General features: G+C 38.6%; 1 protein-coding gene across 1 annotated transcript; it reads left to right on the plus strand.

Annotated features, from left to right (window-relative positions):
- The first annotated feature begins 9,721 nt into the window (after positions 1–9,721).
- LOC140827277 (uncharacterized) lies at positions 9,722–12,353 on the plus strand. Its single transcript, XM_073189924.1, has 6 exons — positions 9,722–9,843; positions 10,104–10,215; positions 10,561–10,827; positions 10,942–11,055; positions 11,199–11,318; positions 11,748–12,353. The coding sequence occupies exons 1-6, from the start codon at positions 9,722–9,724 to the stop codon at positions 12,351–12,353; spliced, it is 1,341 nt and encodes a 446-aa protein (XP_073046025.1).
- Positions 12,354–14,061: the final 1,708 nt, after the last annotated feature.

Here is a 14,061-nt window from a genome sequence, read left to right on the forward strand (position 1 = left end):
CCATCTTGAGTAAGCAAAAACTGGTCTCGATACCACCTAACATTGATTTCACTAAGGATAAATTTAGTTCTTCATGCCAGTTAGATAAGCATGTCAGATAAACTTTCAAGAACAAAAGGAGAAACTCAATAGTCCGATGTTTGGAACTTCTTCACATAGATTTCTTTGGTCCAATACATGTGATGAGCCTAGGGGAAAGAAGTATACCCTGTTGATTGTATATTTTTTTTCAAGATTTACTTGGGTAATCTTCTTAAGTTCAAAAGATCGGGCCACTGCCTAACTAATCAAGATTCTCAAACGGTTACAAAATGAGAAAACCACAGTGGTGGATGGGATAAAGAGTGACAAAGGATGGGATAAAGAGTGACAAAGGAACTGAATTCATTAATAGACTCCTTGAAACCTATTTGGAATATAATGAAATTAAGAATGTGCTTTTGGCTGTTAGATCACCTTAACAAAATGGAGTTGCAGAGAGAACAAATATAAGACTCATAGAAGCAGTTCGAACTATGCTAGCTGAATCTAATATCTCTCAAAGGTTTTGGGTAGAAGATATGTACACAACATGCTACACACTATTCAGATCAATGGTTAAAAAAAATCCCGAGAAACCTCCATATGAGATCTAGACTGGCAAACAACCCGATATTTCATACTTCCGCATGTTGGTTGTCAGTGTTTCATTCGTAAAAAAAGAAAAATTCATTTAACCACTTTCTTGTTAAATCTGACGCTGTTATACTTTTAGGATACTCTTTTGTTAGTAAAACGTATAGATTTTATAATCATCGAACTTTAACCTTAAAAGAGTCTGTGGATATTTTTTTTATGAGTCATCTATCTCTCATGATAATTATAGTAGCAATATGCAAAACTCGAGTAATATATTAGATGCTACTACCTTCATTCAAGCAGCGACTATGAGATAGATTTTAGAAGAACGGTTGAAATCATATTTGAAGCAAGTCCAGTCGTCTATGATGAACCTGTACATAATCAAGTTGTTGAAGAAGTTGAGCCGATGATTAATCGTCATACCGAAATACATCAAGAGAAGGATATTGAAGATTCTCACAATGAAGATCCAGATATGCAAAAACAAGATCCAAATCCACGTGGAATAAGTCTCCGGTGGAATAAAAATCATTCATTCGAGCTGGTCATCGGTAATACGACCACTCCTCTCAGAACTAGAAAATAAATGATAGATGAGTTTTTGTTAGATGAAGCCTTAGGAGATTCTAATCGGATAAATGCAATGCATGAAGAACTTAACCAATTTTATAGAAGTAAAGTTTGATATCTAGTTCCCTGATTGGCTAATGAACAAGCTATTGGAACTATATCAATGTTTATAAATAAAATGGATGAGAGTAGTTCGGTAATAAGAAATAAAGCAAGATTTGTTGCATAAAGATAATGATATGAATAAGAAATAGATTTTGATTAAACTTTTCTCATGCAGCTAGACTTGAGGCTATTAGAATGTTTCTTGCTTATATAGCCTTTAAGGACTTTAAGTTTATCAAATGAATGTTAACACGGAATTTATTAACGGTATGTTAAATGAAGAAGTACATATGGAAGATCCTCCTAGTTTTGTTAGCCACATTCATCCTAGCTTTGTTTATAAACTTGATAAGGCATTGTGTGGTATAAAACAAGCTCCTCGTGCATGGTATGATACGGTTCTTAATTATTTCTTGACCATGATTTTGTAATTAGAACGATTGATAAAACCATATTTAAAATTATTAAAAGTGATCATGCTTTACTTGTTCAAATTTATTTTGATGCCATAATTTTTTGTTCAACTAATCCAAAGTTGTGTAAGAGATTCTCCAAGATGATGCAAGAAAAATTTGAAATGAGCATGATGAGACAACTCACATTCTCTCTCAAGTTGCAAGTCAAACATTTAGAAAATGACATCTTCATCAGTTAGAACAAGTTTAAAAATATTTATTCAAAAAGTTTGGCATGGAGAATTTCACAGTTTCTACGACCCCAACGAGTTCATCAATCAAGATAGGAAAAGATGAAGGAAAATTATCAGTGGAAATCAAAATGTACAGAGGATTAATAGGATCACTTCTATATCTGACAATCAGCCGTCCAGATATCATGTTTGTTGTCTATTTGTGCGCTCGCTTTTATATTGTAACTAAAATTATTCTAAAATATCTTAAGGGCACTCCTTGTGTGGGTCTTTGGTATCGTAAAGACTCAAGTCTTAATCTTATTGGCTATTCAGATGCATATTATGAAAGTTGCAAGATTGATATGGAATGCACCAGCGGATCATGTCAGTTTTTGGGAGATAGACTGATACCTTGGTTTAGTAAGAAGCAAACATAAATTACTGCATCAACGGCCGAAACACAATATTTAGCCGCTGGGAGTTGTTGTGCTGAACCAATATGGATTCAGCAATAATAGAGAGATTATGGAATTCAAGCGGCTGAGTCCCCCATATTCTGTGACAACACAAGTGCAATACAATCACCTACAATCATGTATTACATTCTCGGACCAAGCACGTCAATATTAGACATTGTTTCATCCGAGATCGTTTAATAAAGAAGAATATCTTGTTGGAGCACATTTCAACTGATCAACAAGTCGCACACATTTTCACAAAATCACTTCCTGACGCTAAGTTTTCTTATTTTAGTAATATTCTTGATTTTCTTGATTTAAATTAGCACATATATTTATGAGAAATAAAAGTCAAGCGGATAAAATAGTTAATCAAACTAGTATACAATTCTTACCGCTCCAATCCGAAGTTATGAAAGCTTAATTTGATCATATACTATGATCGTTTCTTCTTGAAGCACAATAAGCATTTGTAACGGTCCAAAATTTGGTCATTTTGGTCTTTTAAATATTTTGAATTGATGATTTTGTATTTATTGTTATGACGGTTATTATTTATTTTCAAAATGTATTTATTTTTACTAATATATATTAATGACCTAAAGTTTTTTGACTTTTCAAAATTTTAAATTTTAACTAGTGACATACATACATGTGATTTTATGTCTGTCAAAACGGATCATAAATATATTTCATTTCATCAACTCAAAATCTTTTTGATTACTTGAAAATTGCTTCAACCCTATTCATAGGTACTGATCATTCATATTGGAAAACGTTTTTATTTTTGATTGGCCTTTTTTGGACGTTAAATAAGAAGAAATCGAAGAATTTCTTGGGAATCCTACAATTATGTTTTCGTGTATTCTAACATTCTTATTTTACCTAACCGTTTCTTTAAATTAATTCTCAATGACGACTTCTTACTCTGCAAACACCCTCGTCATAAATTTCGCATCATTGCTGGCCATGAAGGATGAAGCCATGGTTTCAATGTTTAAAATGCTTGAGGCTTCATGGCTCCTAAAGTTCCTAGGATGCACGTTCACCGGCTTCCAAACACGTTCATATTTGGTTACAAGACAATTAGCATACATCAAAAATATAAAATATTATCTTTGCACGTCGAACATACTAATACATTATGCATGCCTGCCCAAGACAATTTTTTTTAAAAAAAAATAATTTTTTTTTCCAGAGAGCTTGGCGCTCGAGCGGTAAAATCTTGTGCCCGAGCGCCACCCTGTGCGAATTTTTTTGAAAACCAACACAGTTTGAGCAGTCGCACAAGAATGATCATAACTCACTCGTTTCTTGTCCGAAAATTATGAATTTACTGTCAAAACGAAGATAACACAGAGAAATACAAATCATATGTTGAATTTGTTTTCAGAAAATCAATCTATAAGTCGCAGTATTCGAAATAACAGAGGATGACGGGTTTTGTGACACATAAATTTTACATCTCGTGCGATTTTACGATAAAAATCATATCTCTCTCGTTTTTTATCATAAAATTACGAATATACTATCAAATCAAATGTATCGAAAATTAATATGTTTTATATGTTGAAAGTTTTTCTAAAAAGTCGACCGAAAATTCACAGTACTCGAAATGACAACAAACTCGTTTTTGAGATCTAAAATTTTGATCCAAAATCGTTTCAAAACATTTTTGCTCAAACTTTTGCACAACATACATGAATTTTTACACACAATAAACATCAAAACATATACTATGCCAAGATCAATGCAAGAACGAAAAATATACATGCATTTGCATCTAAACGCTCGAAGATAACGAATACCGACACGGTGGATCACAGGGGATGATCGGGAGACGATGATGCACGATTTTCTTGCGCGAAAATGAGCAGAAATCTACAGAACTTAGCAAGGAATGGGATGGACGTTGTTGAAAACTCTAAGAACCCTACTTTTCTCACAAAATAAAGAAATGAAAAGACAATGCAATGTGGGGGTGTGTGTGTCGTGAATTTGTGCGTGAGTGTGATAATGTGAGTGCGTGTGTTTTAAAAATAAATTTAGGATAATTAGGGCTATTTAGCTTAATTAAATAAATACTAAGCAATTACATGATAATTAGAATGCTAATACCCTAAATGTAATAAAATACATATATCTCAATTTCAAAGTTTAAAATCTTCAAAAAATCAACTTAATATTTTGAAAAGTTCAAAATCTTAAATCACCTAACAATTAAATTAGGTTTTAAAATACTAAAACTAAATAAATCGTTTAAAATGACAATTTCTTGACTTGAAATGAAATACAACATTTTACAAATCGCTCAAATCGTCGCCGGTCTCTTTTCCTCGATCCCGCATCGAATATCCGCCTGAAACATGAAACTCAAGAAAACATTTTGGAGTAGATAAATCGTAGATTAAAAGTCAAGTCGTCACTGTAGATTGAGAATTGGCAGCTCGACTTACTCGAGAGCAAATCAATATGGATGCAGAGTTGAAAGTCGAAGTGGCTCAAGTTCGATAGCATATGGATGAGCGGTTTGATGCTTTGAGCATCCAATTGCAAGGAATTCTAGAATATATGCAACGTGATGATGCCAAAAAAGGAGAAGTGGTGGACTACGAGAAGATTGAAGAGCAAAAACGACGAGCTGAGAGGGTAAAATACGAAGCATCTAAGACAGTTGAAGAAAAAAGAAGAAAAGATAATAAAAGAAATAGATGAGGTGGCAGTGGTTTGAGTCATATACGTTAGATTTTATATTTTACTGTAGATGTATTAGGACTTACTTTTCTGAACCAGCATAATGAAATTTCATTTCCTTAATGAAATTCATTTTTTCAACTCATTATTTTCATTGTTCTTGTAATCTTTGTATAGATTTGCAGCTTAGTTTTTTCATCATACAATAGGGAGAAATTGATAGAATAATTATCCTAAGTTATGGTGATTGACAAAATAACATCAATTAGTTTCAGGAAACCACAACTATATTATATGTATTTCAGGTTTCCGACTGCTGATACAAAGTTCAGCCGCTCCAGTGTATCGTTCTTTACAAGTGGCGAATCATCTAAGGTCTAACCGGGCATATTGAATGAAGACAATTACTATCCAACCGCCGGTCATAAATGAGCAAATCAATAAGGATACATTACTGATAAGTGCAAGATTTGCACTTATTTTATATTAAATTCCATTTTGAATTATGCTTGTTTCGAACAGAATTATGCGTTTTGGTTTGTTTTGATTGTCTTTTCAGGAATGGAGAAAATAACGACACGAAGTCAAGTGGACCAAGAAAACGACATACCGCGCAACCGAGAGCACACCAACGGACAGTGGTGCGCGCGCAACCGCGCCATTGCATGAAACCAAGCTGATCGACAGAAGTGCGCACGCGGTCGCGCCACATCACGCGCAGCCGCGCGCGTAAAGATGAGTCACCCGAGCAGAACATCACGCGCCATCGCGCCAACTCTCGCGCACCCGCACGCACCCATACAAGCGAATGACCAGACGCCTACGCGCCATCGTGCCAGTTCTAGCGCTACCGCGCACACATGCACGACCAGACACAGCAGCTCGCGCGTCACCGCGCCATTTCCACCTCCACCGCACGCGCGCCGCGTCTCAGAATAATATATAAGGTGCAAGTAGATCAATCTGAGGGGACGCGTCGTTTTGGACGAAAATACAGAGAGAAGACTCGGAGCGAAGGCGAGACGAAGGCAAGACACGCGAAGATCGATTACAAAGACGAAGAGCGACGAATCTGGGGACAGAGACGACACTTCGGATTTGTTATCTGTCTTTTGCATTTCTTTTTTCTCATATGTCAATGTCTAAAACTTTGAATATGCGTCGTTTTTATTTCGATTTCGTGATGAACTAATCACCCATTCTAGATAATGATATAGCTTAGTGGACACGATGATTTGACGTGGTTATTTTATAATATTGAATTCCATTTCATGTTTACTTGTGTTTCTCTGTGTTTATTGCACTGCAATTTACTGGCCATAAATTGTTTGTTGTTTGATTAATTCTACAACTCGGGAGAGGAACTAGGATTATAGATCATTAGAACACATCGTTAAATGTTTATAGCGTTCGGAAGGCGTATAACTTTAGCGAGGCTTAATAAGAACATTGTTTGCATTTATCTATGCAACTTAGATTCTAATTAGGAATAATTGAATCGAAGTTGATAGATACAATATTTCGTCACTTGAGAAAGGGAGAATAACATAACCTAAGTGTTCTTGGCCAGTAAATAATGGGAATTCAGGAATATAAATTCAACTGTGAATATTTATCGCGGAAACTTTGTGAAATCATTTCTCTAGATATTTTCTCTCATTATTATTTCTCAATTCGGTGATTTAATTAATTCATTGTGTTCAATTAATTCGTTCAAACAAACCAACCTTTTATTTGATTTTCTAAATAAAGTTGAGACTATTTTAATTACGAGCACTGATATACATTTTTATACACACTCCTCGTGGGATCGATATCTGTACTCTAACCAGTACTAAAACTTGACACCGTACACTTGCGGTAGTGAAAACACGCAACAAGTTTTTGGCCCTGTTGCCGGGGAGTGTCTAATTTGAATTTATATCAGTATTGTTACCAATTAGTCTAGATTTTAATTTAGAGCTTTTATTTTTTATTTTATTTTATATTGATTGAGTTTCTCATTTTTTCTGCTTGACAGTGTATGCTAAGATCGAAAAACTTTGACTTGCTTATTTTTGATCCGGAGATCGAAAGAACTGCGAGAAGATTAAGAAAAGCAAGAAGAGAAGAGATCCAATCAATGGCTGAGAACAGAGAGAATGACAGACACGTCCAGCCAGAGGCGATTCCTATAAGAGATCCGACCAGTTATCAACAATCATTACTCTGGTATTGCAAGAGGGACAATCAACGCCAATAATTTTGAACTGAAGCCTGCTCTAATCAATATGGTTCAGCAAAATCAGTTTGCTGGGACAGCCACCTCTGGTCCTCACGTTCACCTGAGAACCTTCTTGGAGATAACGGTTACGGTAAAGATTAATAATGTGCCTGATGATATTATTAGACTGTGTTTGTTTCCGTTTTTTCTCTGGGATCAAGCACGAGGATGGCTTCAATCACTTCCCTTATGAAGTATCACTACTTGGCAAGAGCTGGCGACGAAATTTCTGGCAAAATACTTTCCCCTGCAAAGTCTGCACAGTTGAAGATTGAGATTAGCACGTTCAGGCAGACTGATTTTGAGCAATTGTATGAGGCATGGGAAAGATACAAGGAGCTGTTGAGGAAGTGCCCGAACCATGGCTTCGAAGACTGGGTGCAAATTGAATTATTCTACAACGGTATAAATGGGCAAACAAGAGGAACAGTCGATGCTGCAGCTGGTGGCACGATCTTTGCTAAATCTCCCGAGCAAGCTTACGACTTGCTGGAAGAGATGACGATAAATAGCTACCAGTGGCCGTCTGAAAGGGCATGAGTAAAAAGGACAGCTGGAGTTTATGCTGTGGACCCTATTACGTCACTCACTGCTCAGGTATCTGCATTGACCACTCAAATAGCAGCGATGAATAAGGTAAGCACATCTGAAACTGAAAGTCCATCAACTGTTGCTGAAGAACATTCTATTCCTGAAGAAGCGCAGTACGTCAACAACAGAAATTTTGGAGGATTCGGAGGATATTGAGGTAACCCTCCCCCTAATACGTATCATCCAGGATTAAGAAATCATGAAAATTTTTCTTATGCAAATAATAAAAATGTGTTGAATCCTCCACCGGGGTTCAATACATCAAAGAGGGAGGGAAAGCCTTCGTTTGAGGATTTGGTAGGAACGTTTGTTGCTGAGTCGAGAAAGCGGATGGCAAGGACTGAGTCTCGTCTTGATAACTTGGAGACTCACATGGGAAGTATGGGTGCCACAATGAAATCTTTGGAAACTCAAATTGGACAGTTGGCCAATGCGTTGAAAGATCAGAATAGGGGTCAATTTCCTAGCAACACAGAGGTTAACCCAAAAGAACAGTGCAAGGCAGTCACCTTGAGAAGTGGAAAGTAATTGGAGGTACAAATTCCTAAAGAGAGAGTGGAAAGTGAGAAGACAGTTGAAGAAAGCAAAAATGAGGAATCCAAGACAGAAGTGGAAGTTGAACGACCTCCAGTATATAAACCGACCCTTCCATACCCTCAGAGATTCAAAAATAAGAATTTGGATGATCAGTTTGCGAAATTTTTGGAGATTTTTAAGAAGATACACATCAACATACCATTTGCTGATGCTTTAGAACAAATGACGAATTATGCAAAGTTTATCAAAGATGTGATGTCTAAGAAGAGGAAGCTGCAGGAGTTTGAGACTGTGAACCTTACTGAAGAGTGTAGCGCCATACTGCAGAAGAAACTACCACAGAAACTAAAAGATCCAGGGAGTTTTACTATTCCTTGCTTTATTGGTGGTTCTAAATGTAGTAAAGCTTTATGTGATTTAGGAGCAAGTATTAATTTGATGTCATTTTCTATTTACAGGGATCTGGAGCTCGGAGAAGTCAAACCTACCACTATCACATTACAGCTTGCGGACAGAAGTCTCACGTACCCACGTGGGATCGTCGAAGATGTACTGGTAAAAGTGGATAAATTTATCTTTCCTGCTGACTTTGTGATTTTAGATATGGAAGAGGATCATGATGCTCCATTAATCTTTGGGAGACCGTTTCTGGCAACTGGAAGGGCATTGATAGATGTGCACAAGGGTGAACTTACCCCGCGAGTTGGCGGAGAAGCAGTCATTTTTAATATCTATCACGCCATGAAGGGATCAAATGAGGTAAGCACTTGTAAAAGCATTGATATTTTAGACTCATGTATGTCCCTTAATTGTGCTGGAACTAGGGATCCTTTGGAGTGTTGTTTGACAAGCGCTGCAGGATCTGTTGATGAAGACAATTGGGAAGTGAAAGAACAACTGTTGGCTCTTGAAGCATCTCAGAAGGAAAGAAAAACAGATGGACCGCCTGAAGAGTTGGATATAAATGAGAAAATTGAGGTAAAAGCACCTTCGCCTGACTTGAAGGAACTACCAAGCCATTTATGTTATGCATTTTTAGGTGAAAAGTCGACATATCTGGTAATCATCTCTTCCTCTCTTACTTGTACTGAAAAAGATAAATTATTGAGAGTATTGAGGAAATTTAAAACTGCTTTAGGATGGTTGATTTCTGATATTAGGGGAATTAGCCCCACTATATGCATGCATAAAATTTTGATGGAGGAGTCATATACTCCTTCTGTGGATCACCAGAGGTGATTGAATCCAGCAATGAAAGATGTTGTGAAAAATGAGGTACTGAAATTACTAAATGCTGGTGTGATTTATGCCATTTCTGATAGTAGTTGGGTGTCTCCTGTACAAGTTGTACCGAAAAAGGGTGGAAAACTGTGGTTATAAACGAAAATGATGAACTGATATCTACTCGCACTGTTACCGGTTGGAGAGTATGTATTGATTATAGAAAGTTAAACAATGCCACACGTAAAGATCATTTTCCACTGCCTTTTATTGATCAGATTCTAGATAGACTTTCTGGTTATTGTCATTATTGTTTTTTAGATGGCTATTCAGGTTATAACCAAATTGCTATAGCACCAGAAGATCAGGAGAAGACTACGTTCACGTGTCCCTATGGCACGTTTTGTTTTAGGAGAATGCCGTTTGGGCTATGCAATGCACCTGCCACTTTCCAGAGGTGCATGATGGCCATTTTTGCAGATATGGTGGAGGAAATTATGGAAGTCTTCATGGACGAATTTTCGGTATTTGGTTCGTCGTTTGATCATTGTTTACATAACCTATCCCTTGTTTTACAGAGATGCCAGGATAAGAACTTAGTTCTTAATTGAGAGAAGTGTCACTTTATGGTCCAAGAGGGTATTGTTCTTGGACATAAAGTGTCGTCCAATGGATTAGAGGTGGACCAAGCTAAAGTCGTTGCAATTGAAAAACTTCCCCCACCAAAGAACATCAAAGGAATAAGGAGCTTTCTAGGACATGCGGGGTTTTATCGTAGATTTATTAAAGATTTTTCTAAGATCACTAAACCCCTATGTAATTTACTTGAAAAAGAATCGACTTTTATATTTGATGATGATTGTTTGCAGGCATTTGAGAAGATCAAAATGGCATTGGTGACCGAATCGATCATGATAGTGCCGGACTGGAAGGAGCCATTTGAGCTAATGTGTGATGCAAGTGATTATGCGGTGGGCGCTGTCTTAGGCCAAAGAAGGGACAAGATGTTTAGGGCGATTTACTACGCAAGCCGCACGATGGATGCTGCTCAGAAGAATTACACTACGACCGAGAAGGAGATGCTTGCAGTAGTATTTGCCTTCGACAAATTCAGGCCTTATTTGATTGGCACAAAGGTAATCGTTTTCACTGACCATGCAGCTATTCGCTACCTTGTCGCCAAGAAAAATGCAAAAACACGCTTGATAAGGTGGATTTTGCTATTACAAGAATTTGACTTTGAGGTCAAGGATAAAAAAGGTAGTGAGAATCAGGTAGCTGATCATTTGTCGAGGCTTGAGCTAGAGGAGAAGAAAGAAGAGGGAGCTATACAGGAAACTTTTCCGGATGAGCAACTCTTTGAGGTAAACACTGTAATTCCTTGGTTTGCTGATATTGTAAATTTTTTGTCCTGTGGTACCGTTCCTCCAGATTTGAGCTATCATCAGAAGATGAAGTTTGTCCATGATATCAAGTTTATTATTTGGTTGACCCATTTGTGTACAAGAGGTGTGCTGACCAAGTGATTAGGAGATGCGTAGAGGGTCTCGAAGCCCAACAAATTTTGGAGAAGTGTCATTCTTCACCATATGGTGGACACTTTGGAGCGTCACGAACAGCAGCTAAGGTATTGCAATCTGGTTTCTATTGGCCTAGTTTGTTTAAAGATAGTTATACCTTAGTAAAATCATGTGATAGATGCCAGAGGTTAGGAAACATCTCTAGGCGTCACGAATTACCACTGACAAATGTTTTGGAAGTGGAACTTTTTGACGTTTGGGGTATAGACTTCATGGGACCTTTTCCTCCTTCTTTTGGTAATTCTTACATTCTATTAGCTGTTGATTATGTGTCGAAATGGGTGGAAGCAATCGCCACCAATACTAATGACTCTCATGTTGTAGTGAAATTTGTGCATAAAAACATCTTCACCAGGTTTGGAACGCTGAGAGTCATCATAAGTGACGAAGGTACGCATTTTTGCAATAGAATTTTCAACTCACTTTTGGCTAAATACAATGTGAAGCACAAAGTGGCACTAGCATATCATCCTCAGTTGAATGGACAAGCTGAAGTATCCAACCGAGAAATTAAGCAAATACTGGAAAAGACTGTCAACACCAACCGGAGGGATTGGGCTATGAAGTTGGATGATGCGTTATGGGCTTATCGGACCGCATTCAAGGCGCCTATTGGGATGTCTCCCTATAGGCTAGTATTTGGGAAAGCATGCCACTTGCCACTAGAACTGGAGCACCGAGCATTTTGGGCAGTTAAAAAGTTTAACTTCGACCCTAAAGCTTCTGGCGATGTCAGAAAACTGCAGTTAAGTGAGATGGATGAATTCCGAAATGACGCTTATGAAAATGCCAAAATCTACAAGGAGCAAACTAAGAAGTGGCATGACAAAATCATTGTCCGAAGGGAGCTCAAACCAGGACAACAAGTACTATTATTCAACTCTCGTCTGAAATTGTTTCCTGGTAAACTGAAATCACGTTGGTCAGGGCCATTTGTAGTGGAAACAGTATATCCACATGGGGCTATCGAGTTGAAGTGCAGTGATGGACGAACTTTCAAGGTCAATGGACAGCGGGTTATGGCAAACTATGGAACTGAAGTGAGGAATATTGACAATCTTAGCCTGGGTGAACCCAATTGAATAGGACTGGTAGTCGGGCTGATGACATTAAACCAAGCGCTGCGTGGGAGGAAACCCACGATTAATTCTCGCATTTATTTTTGTTTATTTTATTTAATAACTTTTATTTTATTTTATCTTTTATTTCTTGCTTTTAATTATTTTCATTCGCGTATTAATTTGAACCGTTTTATTTTTGCAGGTTATCTAAAAAAAAAAGAGAGGCAAGGGACAGCAGCATGCGTGCCATCGCGCAACATCTCGCGCGGCAGCGCGCTAATTATCCGTGGGTAGGTACAGCTCGCGCCAACTCTCGCGCACCCGCGCGCACTCCATCAACCATAAGGCACAGAAGTCCGTGCAACCCAACGCGAATTCTCGCGCGACAGCGCACAAATCATTAACGCAGGAAACCCAAGGCGCGCGCGCGGCCGCGCCATATCTCGCGCGACAGCGCGCGCTCAATTATTTGGAGAAGCCAGCGCGCGGCCGCGCCGCGCCGCTTCTCGCGCGACCGCGGGCGACGCGTCCCTACCTAAAACCCTATCTCCTATTTTATACAAACACAACTTCTTCTCCCCTCAAAACAATCGCCTCCCTCAAATTTTCTCCACCCAAACTCTCCTCTCAACTATTCCTCTCCTCCACAACTTCCATCCAACTCCTTCTCAAACAAACAACCTCCACACAACTCATCTCCTACAACCACCTGCAAGCCACAACCACCACCGCTCCTCCACTCAACAGCAGGCGCCACCGTCTCCGCTCAGGCACGCCACCACCATCACCGCCCCTCGATGCCGCCACTAGCTACCGCCGAGCGTCATCTCCGGTTAATTATCTACACTCAAGGGTACCGTTTCTTCTACATTATAATTGTTCGGGATAATTTTCAGATTTCAAGCAATTGTTGGTGGGTTTGTGCTCTATAATTGTTAATTATTGGTGTGGACAAAAATTGAAAATTATGCCGCCTAGAAAAAGATCAAAGGATGGGGCTTCCTCGTCTCGTTCCTACGATGCTCACAAATTTTGGAACGAGGAAGCCTCTAAGGTGTATGAGAGCACTATGTCTCGATCTTTAATCAAGGAAAGAGGGATAGATATGAGCGACCTTGAATGCGATATAATCGAGGAAGTTGTGCGAAGAGGATGGGTAGATATAGCACAGTCTCCGCCAGACGCCGTGATATCCGTAGTCCGTGAATTTTATGCGAATTTGAGAATCAAACATGAGGAATACGGAGTTTTGGTGCGAGGGCAACTCGTATATTTTGATTCGACCACCATTAATGCAATCTAAAAATCTGTCGGATTTTGAAAATGATGGGTACACTGAGTTGATCACTGGGGATGTGAACTACGATGAAATTATCAGGACCTTATGCATCGACGGTGCAGAGTGGCGCTTGAATCAGGGCTCCCCAGTCACTCTGAAGAAGTATGACTTACTCTGTGATCCACGCAGTTGGGCATCGTTTATTCTCTCACGGATCATGCCATCATCACATCAGACGGAGATTACAAAGGATAAGGTGGCATTGATCTACGCCATAATGACTGGGAGAACCGTCGATCTTGGGAAGCTCATCCAAAGTTTTATCATGCGTGCTGGCACGGGACTCATGACTGTCAGTCTCCCTTGTGCACATACTATTACTGCCCTATGTCTTTATGCCGGTGTGCAATGGGGCTCCGAGGAACCAGTTTGAAAGCTAAAGCCCCAATA

The sequence above is a fragment of the Primulina eburnea genome, chromosome 3, assembly GCF_022965805.1.
Source record: "Primulina eburnea isolate SZY01 chromosome 3, ASM2296580v1, whole genome shotgun sequence".
Lineage (NCBI taxonomy): Eukaryota > Viridiplantae > Streptophyta > Magnoliopsida > Lamiales > Gesneriaceae > Primulina > Primulina eburnea.

Bases quoted from the DNA above. Each gene is read 5' to 3' on its own strand.
- LOC140827277 (XM_073189924.1), top strand. From the start codon at position 9,722: ATGAAAGATGTTGTGAAAAATGAGGTACTGAAATTACTAAATGCTGGT. The intron at 10,216-10,560 runs GTATTTGGTTCG...GATTGTTTGCAG, and splicing joins TCTTCATGGACGAATTTTCG to GCATTTGAGAAGATCAAAAT. The intron at 11,319-11,747 runs GTATTGCAATCT...TATCATCCTCAG, and splicing joins CGTCACGAACAGCAGCTAAG to TTGAATGGACAAGCTGAAGT.